At 38.5% G+C, this 22,745-nt stretch overlaps 1 protein-coding gene across 4 annotated transcripts; it reads left to right on the forward strand.

Annotated features, from left to right (window-relative positions):
• The first annotated feature begins 417 nt into the window (after positions 1-417).
• On the forward strand, positions 418-21,429 carry SKIL (SKI like proto-oncogene). 4 transcript variants are annotated; one of them, XM_067301607.1, is made up of 7 exons: positions 418-445; positions 1,906-3,859; positions 9,153-9,250; positions 10,398-10,633; positions 10,868-11,109; positions 12,197-12,421; positions 16,252-21,429. In XM_067301607.1, the coding sequence occupies exons 2-7, from the start codon at positions 2,753-2,755 to the stop codon at positions 16,411-16,413; spliced, it is 2,070 nt and encodes a 689-aa protein (XP_067157708.1). In that variant the 5' UTR covers positions 418-445; positions 1,906-2,752; the 3' UTR covers positions 16,414-21,429. The 4 variants fall into 4 exon arrangements, with proteins under 4 accessions (XP_067157708.1, XP_067157706.1, XP_067157707.1 ...); XM_067301605.1 differs by lacking the exon at positions 418-445 and adding an exon at positions 987-1,146; XM_067301606.1 differs by lacking the exon at positions 418-445 and adding an exon at positions 1,386-1,426.
• Positions 21,430-22,745: the final 1,316 nt, after the last annotated feature.

Genomic DNA, 22,745 nt, shown 5'->3' on the forward strand with positions numbered 1-22,745 from the left:
CTCTCCGCGTGGCGGCGCAGCCCCGCGCCGCGCCTCCCAACCCGCTTTTGACGCTTCTGCCGCCTTGCAGCGGTTCTCAGCCCGCGGCGGCCTGACGCGCCACGGCCCGTGCGCCAGGGGCCCTGGGGACGCGCCGCCGCCGCCTGTGCGCGCCCGTGTTCCGCGCGGGCGGGGTTCAGCGCAGCCCGGGCTTTCCCCTGCCGTTTGCGCCCCCGCGCTCCCTCCCCGCCGCGCTGACATGGCGCCGCCGCCCGCCGCCAGCCCCGGCCCCACGCCGCCGCCGAGAGATGCCGCCCGCCCGCTCCTCCTGGCCGCGGCCAGAGGGCGTGTGAGGGCAGCGCGGCGGCAGCGCCGGGCGCGGCGCGGCGCGGGCTGTGTGAGGGCGGCTGCAGGGCTTCCCCCGGCGGGGAATGGCGGGGCTCGGGGGCCCCCCCGGCAGGGCACGGTGCGGGCTGTGTGAGGACTGGGGGAGGCTCCCCCCCCCCCCAAGGCACGGCACGGCGCAGGCTGTGTGAGGGCTGTGTGAAGGCTGGGGGAGGGGTGTCCCCCCCCCCGGCGCGGCACGGCACGGCACGGGCTCCCTGAGGGCGGGGGGAGGGTTGTTCCTACAGCGCGGGCTCTGTGGGGGCTGGGGGAGGGTTTCACAGCAGGGCACGAGCTCCGTGGGGGCTGGGGGAGGGTTGCACGCCGCGGCGCGGCCTCCCTGATGGCTGGGGGAGGGTTTCACAGCACGGCACGGCACGAGCTCCGTGGGGGCTGGGGGAGGGTTTCACGGCGTGGCACGGCGCGGGCCCCTGCGGGCGGGGGGAGGGTTTCCCGGCGCCGGCGGGGGGAGGGGCCGCCCGGGGTTTTCTCAGGGAGCGGCTGGCGCGCGCGGGGGGGGGAGGGGCGCCCACTCCCGCCGCGGCCCCAGACAGTGGGCGGGGCTGCGGCGGCGGCGGCTGGGGCCGGAGCCGAAGCCGGAGCCGGAGGGGGGTGGGGGCGGCGCGCGCCGCCGGCGGGTTCGTGCCCGCGCGCCGCCGCGGCCGCCGCCGTCTCCGTCTCCGCCGCCGTCTCCGTCTGCGTCTCCGCAGTGAGGTCACGGGTGGGCGGTGCGAGCGCGGCTCCTGTTCCGCTCCCGGGGCGCCGGAGCCCCCGCGGTGCCGGGTGAGGAGCCGCGGAGTCGCCGTGGGGGGGGGGAGGGGGGAGAGGGCTCGGCGCGGGGGAGGGGGCGCGGGCGGCCCCGCGGCGGGGGGGGAGAGGCGGGGCCGTGCCGCGCGGGCGGGGGAGGGGCGCGCCGTGCCTGAGGTGAGGCGGCGTCTGTGGGGGCGCCGCGCCGCGCGGGGGGTGGGGGGGAGTAAATTTAGCGGCGGAGGGGGCGGCGGCGAGGGGGGGGGGCGGGCAGGGGAGAGCCGGGCACGGCCCGTCCGGAGCCGGGGCAGCGCCGGTGAGTCACGGAGCGGCGGGGCGCGGCGGCCCGGGCCCTTCCGGGAAGGGTCGGCGCGGGGCGGCGGCGGCGGCGGCGGCGGGGGGGAGGCGAGGCGAGGCGAGGCGGCCCCGGCTCCGGCTCCGGGGGGAGGGGGCCGGCGGTCCGCCCGCATTGCCGCTTCCTCCGCGGGCTTTTCTTTCCCTTTTTTCCCCCTTTCTTTTTTTGTAACGCTGTGAAAGAGAAACCTCTGCTCGCTCGGGCTCTCCGCCCCCTGCCCGCGCCCCGGCTGTGGGGTTCGCTGGATGCTGCGCGGGAGCCGGGCCGGCTTCGCCCATCTGCCGGCGGCTTGTGACAGCGTCTGCGGCTTCCCGGCGAGAGCTCGCCGTGCCTCAGCGCTGCGTGGCTGACGGGGAAGCGCGTCCCTTCTCCCGTACCTCGAGCTCCTGTCCGGAGGCTCGGAAGAAATGGTTGTTAACGGCCCCTCTCTCTTTTCGCAGGTTATCTGGAGAGTTTGACAGAACCGCGTATTAGCGCAAGATGTGCTTTTAGCCGTTGGCCTGGATCTTACTTGTATTGCTGATAACTTGGGGTGGGGAAAGTCTGGCACCGGCGACATCCGTGCTAAAGGTGACTCTCTAGGGACGCTGGGTTTTCGCCGGCAGTCTGGATCAGCCTTTAATTTTGGGATTTACTGGTGAGCTGCCATAGTAACTTTAATGGTGGTGGTGGAATCGTAAACTTGGCTGCACAATAAATAAAGCCCTTAAGCTTGTGTGTGATCCCTTAGAACTGAAGGGGAAGTGGTGAATAAAATTTTCACACAACTTAAACGTCGTTTTGGATCAGTTGCGTTGAGATCGGCACTCTTCAGACTGAGACTCATGGGCATTTTTCTATTTTAATATTTAAACAGAGACTTGTTTGAAAAGCCAGTATGCTTTTTAAAGGGAAAAACAATGATCGAGTATGGGTGCTCATGCATCAACTCATCATTTTTTACTAAATGACTATACAAAAACTACTGTGCAAACTACTGAGTAGACTATAAAGAAAATCCTTTTATATGCATATTGCAGTGTGTTTTTTATAAAAGAAAATTGAACAAATAATTTTAAACCTAGAGGTTAAAGAAAACTTTCTTCTCCGTTCTTAATTCTATGGTATTACATGCAAAATGGGTTACGGTTTTTACTCCTGGAGGCTGAAGAATTAACTTCTTACTGAAAGGTGTGCAAAACTTGGTGTGCATAAGGGAATCAAGATCATTTAAAATTGATTTTTGTATTAGCAAGCAGAAAAATGCACACTCAAGATTTGCTTAATTAAAAGTTCTGGTGTTTAGCAATGGAAAGCCCACAAACAAACTTCCATCTGGGTCTAGGTTCAGACCAAAAAAGGAGCGGGATCCAAGAGGATGGGAGTCCTCCAATAAAAAAAGTAATGACAGAAATGCATGTAAATAGCAAAGTACGAGTTGTAATAAATAAATTGCCAACAATAAAGAAGGAAAACTTGGATGAATATGATGAAACTCCTGTGGAGGCTGATGGGGAGAACGCCAAGCCAAACAGTACTTCGATATCTGAGCCTTTGAATTTAAATCCAGGTTTGAAACACACGCTGGCACAGTTCCACTTAAGCAGCCAGAGTTCACTGGGTGGACCAGCGGCTTTTTCAGCTCGTTATTCCCAGGAAAGTATGTCGCCCACTGTCTTCTTGCCTCTTCCATCACCACAAATACTTTCTGGTCCACTGCTCATTCCTCCAGACAGCTCCACAGAACTCACTCAGACTCTATTGGAGGGGGAATCTATTTCTTGTTTTAAAGTTGGAGGAGAAAAAAGACTTTGCCTGCCTCAAGTTTTGAATTCAGTTCTCCGAGACTTTTCATTGCAGCAGATTAATACAGTGTGTGACGAACTGTACATATACTGCTCAAGGTGCACGTCCGACCAGCTTCACATTCTGAAGGTTTTGGGAATTCTTCCATTTAACGCTCCGTCCTGTGGGCTAATTACACTGACTGATGCTCAGAGACTATGCAACGCGTTACTGCGTCCTCGCACTTTTCCTCAAAATGGCAGCTTTCTCCCTGCTAAGAACACATTGGCCCAGCTGAAAGAGTCTGGCAGTGCCTTTGAAGTAGAGCATGAATGCTTGGGCAAGTGCCAGGGGCTGTTTGCACCTCAGTTCTACCTGCAGCCGGATGATCCGTGTATCCAGTGTCTGGAGTGCTATGGAATGTTTTCTCCCCAGACATTTGTGATGCATTCGCATAGATCCCCTGATAAAAGGACCTGCCACTGGGGTTTTGAATCAGCCAAATGGCACTGCTACCTTCATATTAACCAAAAATACTTGGGAACATCGGAGGAGAGGGAACTGAAGCATCTCTTGGAGGAAATGAAGGAGAAATTTAGCGAGAAAAATCAGAAAAGGACTCGGTCCAAAGTAAGTTCACCTACTCTTGTAAAACTCCTGAATCTCTTTCTGATAACAAGTAAATATTTATCTTAGAAGCCTGTTATTTGTCTTTGTAAACATGAATGTTTGTCAAATCAAGTATAAGTTAAATTTATGAGAGTTCTCTACCATGGAAAATAGACTTCTCAGATTAAAAGGTGCAGTAATTTCTTTCCTCTTTGAGCTGTAAGTAATTTCAATCAAGCTGGTTTGGTTTTGTTGGTTCTTGTTCTTTTTCCAGTCTCTGGAAAATTTAGAGCTATTATGGAAATTTTCTTTCTCCCGTTTGACCTTTGAGTATGTTGTTGTAAACTGTGTGTGTTGCAGCAGCTGAGCAAAGCAGAAAGGAGCTTGAAAATCAAGTGTTATAAATTAATTCTTCATTTGTTATTTTAACTCCTGCACATACACATGCGATGTATGGCTACCTAGCTTGCTAACTGCCCAGTAACATCTCATGACTTTGCATGTAGGGTAATGGTGCATTGATAAATTGCTATTTAAAAGCCCCAAGTCTGCTTGTTCAGTAATAGCTTTTTGTTAAACAGGTTATTTAGAGAAATATGCCAAAAGAAAGGGTTTTTAAATCACTTCAAGTAATGAGCTGTAGGCCAGTATCTTAACAATTGTTAATAATGGACATTGTATTTTTCCTAAAATATTGCTGCAGGTCTGCACTGTGCTTCAAAAATGCAGAGCTTATCTTTGCCACAGAGAGCTACCAATTTAAATAAAAAGACATGCACCAGATAAATATTGAATGTTGCTGGGGAAATAATTGTATTATGCTCAAGGAAGAAGATTTTAAGGGGAAATTTGGGGGGGAGCCTCATTTGTAGATGAAAATAGGGAAACATTGAGGTACTGACATCACAGATATTTGCATTCATGAAATGCAGTTTTATTGGGTATAATCTGAATTTAGAAGTTTTGAAATGGTTCCTCCCCCACCACTATGCTTAATTTTATTATATTTGGTATTTGTAAGTCTGTTTGCTGACTACTGTTTTGATTATATATCCATTTTGCCTGTTGGATGTTTTGTCATGGATTTCAAAGTCAGCAGCAGCAAAAGCAGTCCAGATAGGTGGGCCCGTAAAGTTGACACCTTTCAGAATAAACTTCTCAAAAGTTAGTATTGCAGAAAGGCTTACAGTAACAGGTATTTTTACAGTTAAGCCAGTCTGCAGTAAGGGATTTTAGCAGATCAGGTTCGTTAAAGTCTGCAATATGGCATGCTTCCACATGCTGAATTTGCTGGAGGTGCAGAAAAGTTCGTAGCAAGGAGACTTCACTTTCATCTGATAGACTATCGTGACAGTCTTTATTCTTGCGACGCCAATATAGGTAATGAACAGTAGTACAGTGGCTGCAACAGGGGATATAGTCTTCCGTATTAATTCCCACAAGACCTTTCATGCTGTAGACATTGAAGAGATACTGATTATCGTTTCACCTGGTTTTTGATCTGTATACAGGAGGTTCAAAAACATGAAAGACCTCATGGTCAGAAATCTGCTACCGTGAAACCGGAAACAGTATTCTGGGAATGAATATGGAAGATTATTTCCCCTGTTGCATCCACTATACTGTTGTTTGAACAGATTATGTTATTGAACAGGTCCGAGTGAAAGGGAGAAATGGTTTCTGAAGTCTTCCGTTAAAGACCCATATAGTTCTTTCTTATAAAGCAGCATATGAAATTAGAATGATAAACTCCATGAAAATTTGAAAAAACATAAAATGGGGGGGGGTTCAATTCTTTTTTTGGGGAGGAGGCAGGGAGTGTCTCATAGGTATTCACTTGGAAAGTACAAAAGATTAAAAACATTTGATAGGGCAGCATTTGGAGCAATGCCTCTGTTCCCTTGTACTGGGGAAGTCTTGTCTTTTCCTGTCTTTTCTGTGGTGTGAGAGGTATTAGATACAGTGTTTAGACATTACCTTTTCTTATGCTCTTAGGCAAATGTATTTATAGGATATTCTCCTTGCTGTTCTATCACCTTCTTACCTTTGTTGAGAAGCAGTAAATCCTCTGAAGTTCTGAGACATCTTTGAGGTTATCTTGAAGGGTCCAAGAACAGTTGCCCTTGGCCAACTGCCTACCCCTCCCACTCTTCTAGAGAGAAAAATAACAGATGGAAATAATTGCTTGTCTGTAAAATAAGGCTTAAAGCAAAAATGAGAAACTCCAATGTTTAGTAATAATAAATTATTAATGAAATTGCCTTTCTCCTTAGCTCTAGGTTTACTCACCTCACAGTATGCTTTTGCTCTTGATGTTTTAAGAGTAGACAATCTAGGCCCTCACCTACTATACTTACAAAGTTAATTCCTTTCTCTTCTTTGTGATAATAAAAAAGCTGTAAGTAGTATATTTGGTTGTCATTGAGTTTCTCATCTTCTGTTGAGTTCTGGGCTCTGCAGTGTAATATCCACCTGCTCACTGAAACAACTCTTGCTACGTCTCTGATGTTCCCTGTGGTGACAGATCCTCATTCTCTTTGACTTTGTGACAGTTTCTGATAATCACGCTGTACTACGACTTTGTCTTGCTTCTTTAATTCTTTGAGTTGGTTGTTATGCCCGGGGAAATGCTCACAATGTGTAGCATTAACATCTCTTTGAATATTTCTGAAAATCCTATTTCTGCTTAAAAACTACTGGCTTAATTGTTAGACAGAAACTACTAGCTATCCATTTATATGGAACTGTCTTTCCACTGAACTATTTAACAGTTTTTCTTTCATTCACATGGCAAATCCTGTAAGCAGTTTACAAAGTAAGCTTTCTGGGAATAGGAAAGGTCTCCGAGTTATTAGTTTGCGTAACAACCGGACCAGACATTTTCTTTCTAATCCCTGACTGAAGCTTTGAACATAGTCATAACACAAGTTTGTATTATGACTGTCTTCTCAGTTTTAGGTGGATTTTTTAAATTAAGTTCCTGGATTTTTTTTCTTAAAGAACAGCTTGTATAACTAACTTCGGAGGAAAAATAAGACTTCTTTTTTTTCCTGTAGGCCTTTCAAACAGATTAAGTAGAAGTAATTCAACTGTAAGTTTACCAGCTTGGATATATTGCATCTGTATAATTAGTTAAGAATGTCTAAACTAAACAGATACTTAGGTAATGATATATACATGTATATTTAGAAATAAAAGTTTTCTCTCTGTTTTATTAACCTGGATGATGAAGGAGGAATCATATGTTAGAAAAAGACTTCATGTTCATTTAGGATTACCTTTCATTTTCTTTCCTAAGTAAAATTTTAAAATTCTTTTGCAAAGGACTAATGGAGTAGACAAAAAAGTCAGTTTCCATTTAAAATAGGTGGGAATGTAAAAATCTGAACTAATAACTTGAAAATACAAATCACCTGATATATAATTTCATATATAAAATATAAAAAACATGTTAAAATGTCAGTCCTAAAACATGGAAAAGATATGATTCGGAAACAGTGTAAGTTGAAATTGGGTTACCATATAGTAGCTGTGATATAACTAGAAGAATTTATGTGCAGTATTTAGATCATTAGAATGATCTGAATAAGCAGAAAGAAGCTGAAATGAGTTTCAAGATGAGGCCGTTTTTCTAGAGGTTATTCACTTTATTCCTAATCTTTATTATTTAAACATTCAGTTATGATTTTATTATCCTGGAGCTTAGCTTCCTTGTGCCCTCACTCATTTATATCTGTTTTGGAATTGATCCGAGGGATGACAGGGGTGGACTTAAGTTTCATTTTCATTGCTAGAGTTGAATTTCCTGGACAGGAAGTTTTCACCAGAATATTGTAGGCTGTGAGATCTGCTCTCTGTGATGGTGAAATGGCAGTCGATTCTGCCGGGCCTGGTACCAGCCACACGGGTCTGACTGGGCGCTCTCCTGACCGCCAAAGGCGAAGTTCCATCACAATTTCTTTCAGGGTGTGTAAATATAAGCTTTTCTGATCATGTATATCTCATACTCGTGAAACCTGTGAAGATGTTCAGATGTTAGATGAAGTTTTTGGTATAACGGGATTTCGTCTGTGTTCTGTCGTGTTTAATCCACAGTATCAAGATCCCTTTACTACTGTGATGTTATTTATTTTTAGAACTGTGAGGTGATTTGGGGGGAGGGGGAGGATTATTATATTAAAAATTTTTTAAACTTCATAGGCAAAGCACTTTGCTGCTTGAATTTTGCCTGTATCATCAGATTTAAAAAAACATAGCTTCAACTAAAGGACTGATCTTAAATTTTGATTGTGTAAGTCCTTGTTTTCTTCCATGAGTACCAAAGATTGATTTTGCAGCATGCATGAAAGCTGTCACATTTGGGCTCTTGCAGACCGAGTGAGAGTAGCAAACATCTTTCTGCCCCCCCCCCCCTTTTTTAATTAAGCAACTTTCACTTCCCCCAAAACCCATCTACATTAATATTTCTAGAGTTTTCAGTTTGTGTAGACATCCTCCCAATTCCCAAGGCTATTTTAACACAAAATTAAAAATTGATTCCTTAGCTGTGAGTGTTGTTTATATATATGATGAGATGCCTTTCCCATAAAAGTAATAGTATCTTCGGAGTGGACTGGAAACTTTGATTAAAGAGTAATTCAAGAAAAAAAAAAAGAATTCTTGAGACAAAAGGAACAAGAATTCCTATGCAGATATGAAGTACACAGAAGTCTTTTAAGGTGTTGTATTCTGATACATGAGAAGTAATTCTGTGTTGTTACTGCAAAGGAAATAGAGTTGTCATGTTACTGCAGCAGGTTTGCCTGCTTCTGCAGTAAAAATTTTTGACAACTAAAGAAACTTCTATGCTCTGTAACAAGAGCAATTGCTTCATTTTATTCATAGATTTTGCTTCGTAATAAAGTATCTGGCAAGTGCATTATAGAGTTGGATACTTTATTGCAAAAGGTCAAGGCTCATTTAACCTTTTGGGAATCCTAGTTTCTGCTTTCTGTTTCTCCACGTATTCATAGCATGCCTCTGGCAGAGTTTGGAAACTCAATAGAATTTTTATAAGGGTTTGTAAAGAGTTTTTCCTTTTTCTTTCATTGCTACTTTACCCATATTTGGAAGTTGGAGATTGAAGAAACTTCTGTTGCTTGCGTCACCCTGTGTGTCTGCCAAGGACTCTCCACTTTCCAGTACCCCAGTTTGTCTGTGCTGCCCACCTTTGGGCTTATGTATTAATGCTGTAATTGTCATTCCATTGAGCAGGATTTATTAAGATGTGAATAAAATGTAGCAGTCTTCCTATTATTGTTATTTTTTTCTTTAGATGGATTCACAGCAGAGCCTAGAACTGTCACAGTGGTATCCAGTTATAAAGCAAGAAGCTGAAACTGCTACTCAGCCACCCTCCTTTGTCCATCCTAGGTAACTGAATTTCCTGTGCAGAAATATGAGTGTTGTATATACAAGTTAAATACTTATAACTGTCTAAACATGATTTCAACTTAAAAATGTACTTACAACCTAAAATTTTAGGAAAACTCTAAGAGATTGCACAAGAACAATTCAATCCTTACTTTTTGTGTACTTTCTAGTGTAAATATTAATGAATTGCTTATGAATGATTTTGGTACTGTACTCAAAGTGTGATGTATGAGGTTTTTTAGGAGGAAATAAAATTAAAATGTAATTACAGTTTCTCTTTTCAGAGTAGAAATGGCAGAAGCTAATTTTTAGTCCTTCCTATTATAACTTATTGCATGCATGTGGAAAGCTTCACAGTGCCTAGCTGCCATGAGTGCAAATTAATTTCCTTTCAAAACAGACTTGTAAAAGCTGTTTGAAGGCTTTATTCCACATTAGAAAAATGACCGCAGCTGAATTGTCAGTCGATTAATTTCCTGGTTTTAGAAACCAAATGCATTTCCTTAATGTAGTACACACTTTGTCATCTGCATCAGCGAGGGAAGCAGTGTTTCTTGACCTCCTACTGTGCATCCCCATGTAGTTATGCATTTACGATCAGAGATCAGACTCTTGAATAGCAGCATGCATCAAAGCAACACACATGCATCGTAAAAATTCCCATGCAAACGCATAAATGATGGAGCTGCAGTGATGCTTCCTCGGTTTGCTATTTCTATCAGTGCTTTCCTTCAGAACCAGGAGAAAGGAAAATATTGAAGACAGCGGTGTTGGCCCCAGCGCTGTCTTGTGATACTCGTTATCTTGACAATGACCTTAAGAGATTTGGTTCCAGCCACCTTTTAATTTCACTCTTTGCATTTAAATGAAGACTTTGTATGATTTTTTCCTGTGATTTTTTTTAATGTCATGTTAGAAAAATCCTTGTTTGATATCCTCAAAACCATAACTAGGTAATCTCTTCAGTAAAGGTTAAGTGGGTCTTTATGATTTCTTTTGCATAGAAAAAACTTAGAAAGGAAGTACTTATTTTTCCTTGAAACTTGTACTGTTTGAAATCATGTTAAATTGAACTTACTCTTTTTTATCATTCATCATGTGCTATACCTTAGTTCTCATTCTTAATTTTACTGTTCTACTATTTCAGTTACTACCTTTATATGTGTGATAAAGTGGTTGCCCCAAATGTGTCGCTTGCATCACAATATAAAGAAGTTGCAAAAACAGCAGTCAGATCAGAAGTAATTAAATCCTCACCTGGACAGTCAGAGAAACAGCTCAGTAGTGGAAAGCACAAAAAAGCTGCTTCCTATCCAGAGCTTTCTCTTGAAGAACAGGAAAAAATTGACTTGAAAACTGGCGTGGAACAGCATAAACGTTTAGGTGAGTAGATGAATTATACTAGAAAATTATGTTGAAATCTTTTCAATTTTTATACTACATAATTAATTTTGGAAAGCTCAACGTCAAGTTACTATTTTGTGATAATCTCCATGTCACTTCAGTTTTCCAAAAATTCTTTTGGCTTTTATATGACCTTCAGTTTGCTTTGCATTTTTTCACTCTGAAAGTTTAATTTTCTGTGATTATTTTGCTGTCTTTTTCTTTTCTCTGTAGATCCACCTATATCAACTAATTCTGCAAGAGGTGGCAAATCTGAACGTATTTCTTCCAAAATTACTAGAGACTCTAGTCGTGGTGAAGTACGTAATCGTGTACGAACCTTGTCCCCAACTCTCATGAAAGACATCAGTTGTGAAGATGACAAGGGAAAGATCATGGAAGAAGTAATGAAAACCTACATTAAACAGCAAGAAAAACTAAATACCATTTTGCAGAGGAAACAACAGCTTCAAATGGTATGGTGGTAAACTGAATGAGTTTCATTTTTGTCATCAGAAAACTGATGTTAGCTTGTTGGTTCTAGAATCATTATCACAGATTACTTTGATTTTAAAACAAAACACCTAGATATTTTGTCCCCAGCTTGAATCCAGACACTGAATCTTTAATAACCCTTGTGCTTGTTAGATTAGAGCGCGCTAGTAACTGGTATCTTTTCAGTCTGTAACTACTGTGTTCAAGTAGCTGCTCTTTTATTTTATCCAAATGAAAACTACTTCACTTCAGAATGTTTCCAAACATTTAAATATTTTTGTAAATATAGTTTGTTAAATCCTCTAAAATTTCTCAGTTTTCAAGATTTTAAAAGTGCTGACATCAGCCTTCTAGGAATGATCTCATCGCTGCCCCCTATAAAAAGAATACTACCTTCCTATTTCTATTTGATAACCCCCTGCTTTTAGGGGGATTTTATTAGTCTTTTTAGTCATGGATGGCATTAGAAACTGGTGTTCATTTGTGATTTTTGCCTCATTTCTGTGTTAAATTATCTAAATACTGTCCTTGTTTCTTGCGTTCATTGACAGACGTAAAATAATTTTTTTTTTTTCATTTTAACGTTAAATTGAGAATCAATGAGCTTTGATAACGTCCCTGGACTGCTACTTTAAATTGTTCTGTTGTTGGAGGTAAAGCTTGTAGATAAGTTAAAAAAAAATCAGACCTTTTAAAAAAGATCAAAATGCTGGAAGAAAAAGAAATACAACACATATGAGGCCTTTTTTTCTCACATTTATTCTGTTTTTTGATAATGCACTTATTTCATCTTCAAAATCTGTTTTAATAAATCAGTGCTGCTGCTTTCTGTGTTTCACTTCTGGAAATTGTGAATAGGTTTCTGGAAATTTTGTGTATTTGAAAGTATAATTTCTTTCTATTGAATTGAATGTTTGCAACAGAATTTCAGACTACCACTGATACGCTGATGAATGTGCTCTTTTTGGCCTCATTGTTTCCAGATACCCATTTAAATTATAAAATCAATTTTTGACTTTTCTGGTTCTAGAACCAAAGTGAATGTGGTCACGATCTCTTTCTTGACAGGAGGTAGAGATGTTAAACAACTCTAGAGCGATGAAGGAACTTACTGAAGAGCAGCAGAATTTACAAAAAGAACTTGAATGTTTGCAGACTGAGCATGCTCAAAGAATGGAAGAATTTTATTTTGAGCAGAGAGACCTGGAGAAGAAACTGGACCAAGTGATGAAGCAAAAGTGTACCTGTGACTCCAATTTAGAAAAAGACAAAGAAGCTGAATATGCAGCGCAGGTGAGAAGTGAAAGTTTGTTTCAAATCAAACTGTATTTAGTGTATCATTGAATTGTGAAGCTACTGCTAAGTAAATTTTAGAGTTTCAGCAACTGAACTTTTATTGGAGTGTTCTCTGCCACCTTAAAGTTTCATCTTCTCCATGTGTTCTTGTTTGAAATCCTACAGACTAATACCAAAATAGGTCACAGTGATAGTGTATTTATTTCCTTCTCCCTTGATTGAAACTGATGTAAAATGCAACTTACAGAAACACTTCACCTGTCAAATGTTACAGGATTCTCTTTTCAGATATCTGAATGATATTGTTAAGGAAATGTTAACCTTAAACATAAAGTTTGTTACGTTCTCCCCATTTAAAAAAAATCATGTATAATATTTTTGCCCATATTAAACATTCTCATTTTAGTTATAGAAATTAGCTATTCATCTTTCTTTTTTTTTCATTTTATGTAAAAAAACAAAAAACCCTCAACCACTTTTTTGTCAGATTAGTAGCATACCTGGCTGCTCTTTACAGTCCTTGGTGTTAGAATCTTCTGTGATATCTGATGAAGCCCCTTCTGTGTTCTTGACCAAATGCTTCAATAGTCCTCTTAGGAAAAAAAAAAAATCATATTTTGGTCTCCCATTCCTGCTTCTTGGGTTCATATGTCAAAATCTATGGAGATACTCTTTTCTTTCACTGAGAATTTTTAACATATACCATTGTTTCTTTATGTTGGTGGTTATTCATGTCATCCTAATAGGAAGAATCCAGTCAACACCAAATACAGTCTTGAGATGGCCCTTTTTAAAATCAGTTGCAGTTACGATTAAATGCATATTAAAAGACTTTATACTGTGTCACAGAGAACTAGTCTTCCTAGTTTTTTAAAATAAACAATCTGAAACTTAAGCTCGGTAAAGCTTTATGGTCATTTGCTCCTAGTTTTATATATTTCCTTTTCTTACTGTCTCAAAATAAGAAACAGGCAGTACTTGAGAGACAAGTTTTTTTATTTTTTTATTTTCAGGGAGTAGGGCAGAGGCTAGCATCATAAATCCTTCTCATGATTTAATTTCATGACATCCCACTCAATGGATTCCTAGCCTGTGCTGCCAGAAATAATCCTCTCTGACTAAGGTCTGATTTACTAAACATCTAGTACAAGCCCTATCACTGCAAGTAACAACATGTTCTAATTTATGAAGATAATTGTGTACAGCATGTTTATATGGCTTGTAGTTTACTTCCTTTAGAGGGTAAGAACCATAGACTGTTCCCCAAAGAGGTAGTTGGTTTGTTTTATTTGTTTTGAAGTTAGACTTACAAAACTAAATACATTCCTTTCATGAAAGTTTACTCTGTTATTGGCTGTGTGGTTCAGCTATTCAGAACATATCATTTGAACTTTTTTCTCCATTTATTGCATCTTACAATGGATTTTGGACCTTTGGTTCCAAGCAGCTGTCAGAAATACCCCAGTTAAACAAAAGTCCTGGCAACAGTAACTTCCCCATGCCATGTATACAGCATTTTAAAAAGCCTTATTCTGCTCTCTTCTTGGAGCAGTTGCCCAGGCTGCCCTCTGTCTGAGAGCTGTGGCCTGGGAAAAACCCTCTTTGTACATTAAACACAGTTAATAATGATAATATGTGATTTGGGATTTGGTTAAATGTCTGTTCTTCTTTCTGGACCTGCCAGAAGATGCACTGAGTGTCTTTCCCCCTTCTTCACTACTTTGTTGAACCGTCTAGTTTAATTGCTGCTTTTCCCTGACAGCCGTAATAGGGCAGTATAACCAGTACTGGAACCTTTCCGAACGGCTGGAAACCGAAGGACAACCAGAGACAGGTTTATGTAGTATGTATCATGCTGTAACATGCAGGCAGTGGGCATTGTCGTCTTGCACCAGTTTACATTATCAAAGTAGTGGAGACCAAAGACTCTCATTAATAACCTATTACTGTCTAAGAACTGCTTAAATATTTCTGATTCTACAAGTGAAGATGAAGGTGCATTGAATGTGGTGTTTCTCTAAAATCAACAGAGCGGTTCCTGTGCCCAGTACATTTTATAGCAGTTGGCCAACACCAGTGTTCCTATATGGGTCTGCTTGTTTCATTCTCATGCATTGTTTTCCTCCTTTTCAGTGAAATCTATGCTTCATGATTATTTAGATGAGATAGATACTTGTCCTCATAAAGACAGGTGGATTTTTTTAGATTCAGAGATGCCTTTTTGTAAGAAATAATTCTTTAAATCAATAGTAGGGAAGAAAGCTGATTTCCAGTCCCCTCCCTGTCATAACTGCTGATAGTATACATGTAAGCAATTCAACAGTAACTTTCCCACACCTGAAAAATTTATCAGACTTTTCCAGGTCTCACTCTAAACAAGTTCTGATAGAAAAAACACCTCCTCTGCTTAAATTCAAAATAATTTCTTAAGTGCATATGGTATTTATATACATATGGACATACATATCATAATAATAAGGGTTTTTTTTAGTGATTCCATTTTGTAAAATGCTTTGGCTGAAATTACTAATGTTCTTTGTGATTAACTTTATAGAAGTCGATTTTCCAGTGTGTGGTTACTCAGTATGGTTTGAAAGTCCATTTTCTTAAGCTGTAATAAATTAGATACCACAAATTAAGTGCATCACAATTTAGACAAACACTCATCTCTCAAGTCATTAAGACTTTATTAATCTCTTGCAAAAATATTTGCTTTAGCCTATTTAATTAGTTAAATGTGGAACATCCTTTTTTAAAAGATTGTTTTTTAAAAACTAACTCCATAATTTGTAATGGCAGTCTTTAGAAGATGAAAAAATGAATGTTCATCATTTGTTTTATGAATCTTTTTGACATTAACAAAATCTTCCTTAAGCTATAGTATCTCAATCAATTCATATATGTCATTGCCATACAATAGCAAAAAATATATAAAAAGACTTAATATTCAAGGATAACACCCAATTATATATATATAACTGGAGTTATAAGGTTTCAATATTCTACAGTATGCTAATCGTGGTAATTGAAAATTATAACCCAAAGAGTATTGCTTTTACTATAATCAGTAAGTTATTTGGTATTATAACAGAAATATTCTTTTCAGTAATATCTAGTGTCATTTAGTCTGCTTAAAAATTTCTGTCACTCAGTGAGATTTATTGTACTGCAAAGATGAAAAATTTATTTAATTTTCTATGTTTAAACACACAAAATATTTTACAAAAAAAGCCTGAGTGGGCTGTCATTCATATTCAAACACATATATAAATGTGCAAGGGATTATATTTAAGATTTTCTGAATCTCCATTCTCTTAATTCTCTTTCATTTATGCTAAAAGGTATCAGAAAACAATGTTGATGGCTTGCTTTGTTCTAGAAATGCATTAAGGCTTTGAAATAGTATTTTGCCAGTCAAGAAAAATGAACTTGGGAAATGAAAAAGTGCTGTTTATTCTGGGATTTGTAAAACGTCTGATGCAGACACCACCACACTCTTCAGGTTATAGGTATTATTGACATGTTTGTGAGTGTCAGTTCATATAACTGGAATTAATATGTATATAGAATTTAGACTCTTCCAGGTTTTATTATGGCTTGATGTTTATGCAACTTTGCATTTTTGTGTCATTTACTAGTGTGGTAGCAGATAACTGCAAAACTGTTGAGTGTAGAAAATTAGCTCATCAACTGATATATTTTTGTCTGATGCATAGGGTAGTTACCAGTTGTTTCTTGAAATAAATAGTTGACATTTACAAATATGTTTGCTAAAATTAAATCAATCTCTCGCTCTCTCTCTCTCTCTTTCTGAATTATTTGTGCAGCTAGCAGAATTGAGACAGAGGTTGGATCATGCAGAGGCAGATAGACAAGAGCTTCAAGATGAACTGAGACAAGAACGAGAGGCAAGAGAAAAGTTAGAGATGATGATAAAGGAATTGAAGCTACAGATCTTGAAATCTTCAAAAAATGGAAAAGGAAAATAGAAATTGGAAGAGGGAAATGTGACTCTGTCCTTCAAACAGGGTGTTCTGGTTTTTAATGAATTGTGAGCAGTTTATCTGTGTGATAAGAAAAAGTATTCTTTACAGATTTCTAGCTCCCAGACAAGTCCAGAGGAAGATATAGATATATAAATATAGAGAGATAGAAACATAGGTATAAAATTTTAGATTTTCCTAACCAATGAAAATCTGCATTTATTTGTACTGGTGTTTTTCTCAAACTATGAAAAATATGAAACTTTTTTTGATTTAGAATGATCAGTTTCTGTCTATTTCTAATGCAGTCTTGAGGGCTCTGAACCTTTTAAAAACAGCATTGTATGTTAAAATATATGTGGTGATCTTTATTTTGCTATCAATTGCACATCCAGTTATAAAAGTACATTAAAATTTTTTTTGAATTCTTCAAGATCAAAAATAGTGTGGGTTTCAGTGAGAATTATGTGTTCTTTCTCTCCCGGGAAAGCAAAGGCAGCTTTTCATTTGCAGGGTAATGCTCAAAATTGCCAGGATGATGAAAGACGATTGATCATCAAAAATGATTTACTAGCTTGATTTTTTCCCATAATTTCATTGTGTGAATTGTCAAGCTGCTCTTTTTCACTATTTGCTATTTAACAACTCAATATCAGTGTAAAGAGTTTTAGAACCAGCATTTGGTTACCATACTGGAAGAAGAAAACATTAGGCTTTTTTGTGGAAAACAGCAATTAAAATGGGATCTTTTAAAATTAAAAATTCACATATTTTCTTTTGTTTTCTTCTATATAGCAGATACGAAAGAAATATTAATAAAAGGCTTAAAGGTGGGGGTTTTCTTTCTAGACTGCGAGAAAACTTGACTAACTTTTTCAGATATTAATGCTCTCAAAAAATAATATTTAAAATAACACAGATTAGTTTCTTTAATATCCCATGCCTCCACACTTCCAGCTATTGCCAACTTCTGGATTTTTCATCCATTGCATAGAGTAAGCCTTAACTGACATTGTGGTAATTATTTAGAAAAATCTAATTCTGAGAGATGGCACTTTGAAAATCATTTTGACAGTTTCTGTATTTGAATGGCATGGTAATATTGCCATGATTTAAGAAATACAGCATGTTTGTTAAGCTATAACATTTGAAAATGTGTAGTTGTACAGAATTTCTGTTTTGTATATATATAACATTTACTTGAGTACTTCAGAAGTCTGGCTCCTGATGGGTTAAACGCATGACTACAAAGTTGGATGAAGAAACACATTTTTGCACTTCTCTCCAAAAAGTTTGATATAGCTGACAGATGTTAGCTGACTATGTCAAGGATAAGAAATATTTTAATAGTCTTAATATTTCACTACATAATTTTAATCTGTACTTTAGCTTCTGGTGTTTTTTAAGGTACTTATGATTGTTATTATCTTAAAAATTCAGTTAATTTTGGATGAAACCACTAGTAAAAGCTTAGTGTTGATTTTTATTCTGAACTAGTAAAACTGAAGACTTTGCATTCTTTTCCTTCTCTCTTTCAGTAGTATAACAGAACTGTATATACAAAGAAAGATAAAATTGCACAGATCTTAAATTGAATGAGAAACGGGGTGGTTAATTAAAAATAAATGTCACAGAGTCATAGAATGTTTCTTTTATAGCTCTGCATAATTTTGTTTATGGACTGTCATATTTACACTGAGGATTATATCAGGTTAGACAAAAAATATGAAACAATTTTTTTGGTAAATCATTGCTTTTTAAAAAAAAAAAAAGCAAGCCTGTCTTCACAGCATAGTGATGGTTTGCGAGGAAAGGTGCTGAGTATAAATGATTCCTGTTGTGTATTCACCACTTGCTTTAAAACACAATGAATGTTTTATTACAATAATAACCAAAAAACATGGCTATAGGAAGAGTAGGCAGGAATCTTGGTAAAAGCATGAATATTAGGCACTGGAGCTTGAAGTAGTCTGATTTGATTGACAGAACTGAATTTGGGATTAGCTAGATTGGCAGGTAAGAAAACTGTTCTGGGAGACTGTAAATTATATAGTTTCATCCAGGTATCATCAAAGGATCAAAACATATCATTTCTAGTTACTTTTCAATACCTGTTTTGAACCAAACTCGTTCAATTGTCGGTGTAGATAAAGCCAAACAGACTCGTTTAATATAGCTGAAGTAACTGATTTACCGCGGTATTTTATATCTTAGCAGTTGAATGTGTAGAATCCTCATGGGATTATTTTATTAGAATACTGTATATTTGGTTTTCATTGAGGTCTTGTCAAGGTTATGTGATTTCAGCTAAAATTTCCCATTTTGCCACTGGTTGGTCTTCACCAGTGCTAACTGCAGTGGCGTACTAGCGCAGCCACGGTGTCTGTGCCTTAGCCAGCACTTGAACCGTCTGCCGACCATCTGTTCGGCTGGCTTATGCAGTAGGCCATTAAAATGCTGGTGGCCATGGGATGTACGTGTATTTTCACCATTAAAAGAACTCAAGCAGCTGTAGAAAGTTTTAGTAATTCCAGCTGCAGATAAGGCCTCCTAATACTTTTAAAACATTTGGCTGAAAAAGCTAATTGAACGTTTATTAAAATGACTTAAAAAGTAGCTTTGTAAATATTCCAGTTAATTATTCTAAAGTTAGAATGCATTTTAAATTATTGTAATCCTCTTAAATTCTTAAATATTACTTTGAGATTCTTTACGTAACATAAATAATTTTCATATGCGTAGACTTAATTTTATACCGATTTTAAGTAATAATGTATACATAAATGTGCCATAGATTTTGTGTGTCCACAGTCATTGAAAGATAGTTTTTTAGTAAATTGTAAATAATACTGTATAAGTTCTAGAACAAATAGTTACGTTGACCTTTTTTCACTACCTTATACCCATTATATTGAATGGTTTATTTTACGACCTAATATAGAAACGTGGAATGCACACTTAAGGACACCCACTTAAGTGCACACTTAATGAAACTAATTCTGTCAATAGGAACTTGCCTTTAGTCATAGGATGCTCATTTTGTGTGTCAATATTTGTTTTGCATTCAGTTTTTGCTTGCTGATCTTTTAGACAGGAAGTCTGTTTCCCAGATTGTTTTGACATTAAACTTTTAGGAAAAAATCCTAAAATTGTCCATAATTTTAAAAAGTTGCAAAAACTGCATCTGAACACCTAGACTAGAATCAGAGTTGCCTAGTGCACTTTTTGGAACAAAGTAATTAAGATTCAAGGTGAATATTTAGTTCACTCCTATACTTTTTAAAAGAGAACATTCACGTGCTTTGTGTACTCTAATCATCAAGGAAACGTAAGAACTTGAGAGAGTAAAATTTTAGTTATATTGGCAGTCTGAAAGCACCCTTGTTCTCAGTGTAACCCCGTATCCCTAGACGAAAGAGATCTAAATCTCCAAACTTAACTAAATCTGTATTTTAGTTTTTGTAAAGCATATTGTTTCACTTGAGTATTTAGGTACATGTAGTTATGTTTCACATTCTTAAACTAATTTTATTCTATATTTAATATATTAATAGCTTAGCTGTAAAATCATTTGTATATAGTAAAGGCATAATGCAATTAGTGAAGTAGGAAACGTTGAGTGGGAGCATAACGCTCCTGGTGGCCTGAAAAAATAGGGCTCGGCCCGTATTTTAGAAGTCACAGCTGTTTATTCATACACTCTTGATTTGTACTGGGGGAGGGGATAGCTATAATGTGTTACGAAATTTTTGGAAAACTTTCCTAGAGTTAGTTGTGAAGTTGGCCTTGAAATGCTGTCCTGGTCAGCTTCCTAAAATTCCCTTGTTTGTAGAATATATATTTTGATTGTCAGTAAAGATAACAACTTTGTATTTTTTCTGCACTTAATTCATGTAATTAATCCACACAACAGAGTTTTCTATAATATGATGAAGTCAACAAAAGGCATAATTACACCTACCTGTTAGTCTGTGCTTGCAATATTTCCGTATTTTTATCTGATCTGTCAACAGGAAGCAGCAGAAAGCTGCAGATTTCGATGTTTTTTTCCTGCTCATTACATTTGTAGTCTGAGAAGTAGTCAGCAGTGTTTTTATTGCAGAAAGCTTGTTGTAGACATTTTTATTTGCTGCATATCTCTTTCAAAAAGACATCAGTTTTTTAGCTTTTGCAAAAGTAAACAGTTATTGCTTACAAATTTCATGATGATCTCATACTGTGTCTCCATTATTTAGAAAATTGGTTTTTTTTCCCCAGAGTTAGTGGTTCAGTTGGAAAATGCTTGAAAAATATGAGTTTGAAGCACTTCTTCATCAAGCACAGCAAACAAATGGTTTAAAAATTAATTTATTACTTGAAAATTGATTAAATGTAACAGTATCAATTGAAATTTTTTTCATCAAATATAGATACCTCACTTAAAGGAAAGCACAGCTGTACTGTATTTAAAATAATTCTAGGAAATAATAAAAGGAGTTGGTCTAAAATATTTTGTTGCAGTTACGTTGCCTTCTGCAATTGACAAAATCCATTTTTGTGTTTTCATACTCGCTCTTGAAGGTATTTATTGATGTTGATATGCCAGTATAATTAATCTTAAATTACAGAAAATAGCTGCAAACGCGAAGAGTCTGTCTTAGCTCAAGGCAACAGGTCGAACAACTATGCTGAAACCGTAGTAAAAGCCTGAGAAAATGATCAGTGCATTCAACAATTTTTAATACTTTGCCAATGATGTACAGTTTTATTGCTAGAGTTGCTGTGGTTGCATTACATGACACACAAAACTGTCCTCTACCTCACGTGAGATTAACAGATATTTTATATGGTTTTAGTAAACAAGATGCATCTATCTGGTCACTTAGTTTACAAATTTTGAATTATATTTATTGAAACATTACATACTGTGCTCTTAGCTTATACCTCAATTGTATTTTGTGCTGTTATCCATTTTCATGCCCTGTAAATACCCTGTATAGATTGTGGATTCAAAAACAAATAAAGATCTGTAATGTCAAAACACTTGTCGTCTTAATATTTTTGTACATACACATAACGTGTATTTTCTGTTTTGTGTATTTTTGTATTTTTTTAAGGAGGACAGGGTCTTCCTTGCTTTGATTACAGTAAGTTAAAACCTGGTTACACTGAAATTCGCTAACACAACTCCCATTGCCTTAAGCAGGTCCCCAATTTTAGAAAAGATATTTTCAGCAAAATCTACAAGATCAGTAGCCCTCCCTGACAATGAGTTCATTCTCTAAAGCTCCTACAGCTCTGTGAAAATATTATTGACACATTTCTGTGTATTTTGACATAAAGTTGATGTGTGTATTTGTATGTGTAAGTATAAGTCCTTGTATGTTGGGCATGTTCTCTGGTGCACAGCTTTTGTTGCTACTTGACTACTTTAGCAATATTCCAGGTGTTACACCTCTCCATAACAGATTGGTAATTAATAAGATAAAAACACATACTACTATATAAAATGCTGAAGGTTTATAAAGAATTTAAGATAAAAAATGAGATTTATACTTATTTTGCTGAAAAAAAGATTTGCATTTACTGCTGATTGAAAATCTGCCCTGCAGTGACTGTCACCAGTTTCTAGGTTTTGCAATTTTTCCTCTACCATCTGGAAGCTTAAGTAGCAGAAAATTAAGAATGGGAGAGATTGGGAGGAGGCAAGGGGAAAAGGAGGAGCTGTTCCCGTTGACCATGTATGAATGGCTCTTCCATTGAACATCCCCAGTTATAGCAGTTGGCCATATTCTATTGGCCATTTTAAGAAATTTACAGTGTCTGATTAAAAAAAAAAAAAAAAAAAACTTTTGCCAATAATAAAATTTTGGAAATTTTCTAGGTGATTTTATTCCTACTGATGTTTTCTGACAGATAATCATGCATAGTCACAGCATACACGTACATATTTGTCCTTCCTGCAAAGCCGGAGCAGAAAGCGTTTTGTCCTTGTTTTAAGGTACTGGTCTTGTATATGGGAAAACCTCATTATGTTTCAGAGTATCGCAGACTTTCAATGTTACCATGTACAATTAACTTAACCTTATTTTACAGATACAGAGAGAAATGATGCAGTACCAAACAGGACGAAGATGAAATCAGTAATATTTTGGTGAGCTCAGATTTTGGTATGGAAGAAAATGAACAACTAGCTACACAACTTAAAGAAGTAACCCTTCAGTACACCATGTTTATTTATGGATCTCCTCCTATATTTTTATTCTATTGAATTTCCAAACAGAGGAGAAACTATCATGCTGAAAAAACACATAAAGAAAAAGTTTAGGTGAGTCACTTGTATGAAAAAAAAATCATAG

Source organism: Apteryx mantelli, chromosome 9, assembly GCF_036417845.1.
Source record: "Apteryx mantelli isolate bAptMan1 chromosome 9, bAptMan1.hap1, whole genome shotgun sequence".
Classification (NCBI taxonomy): domain Eukaryota; kingdom Metazoa; phylum Chordata; class Aves; order Apterygiformes; family Apterygidae; genus Apteryx; species Apteryx mantelli.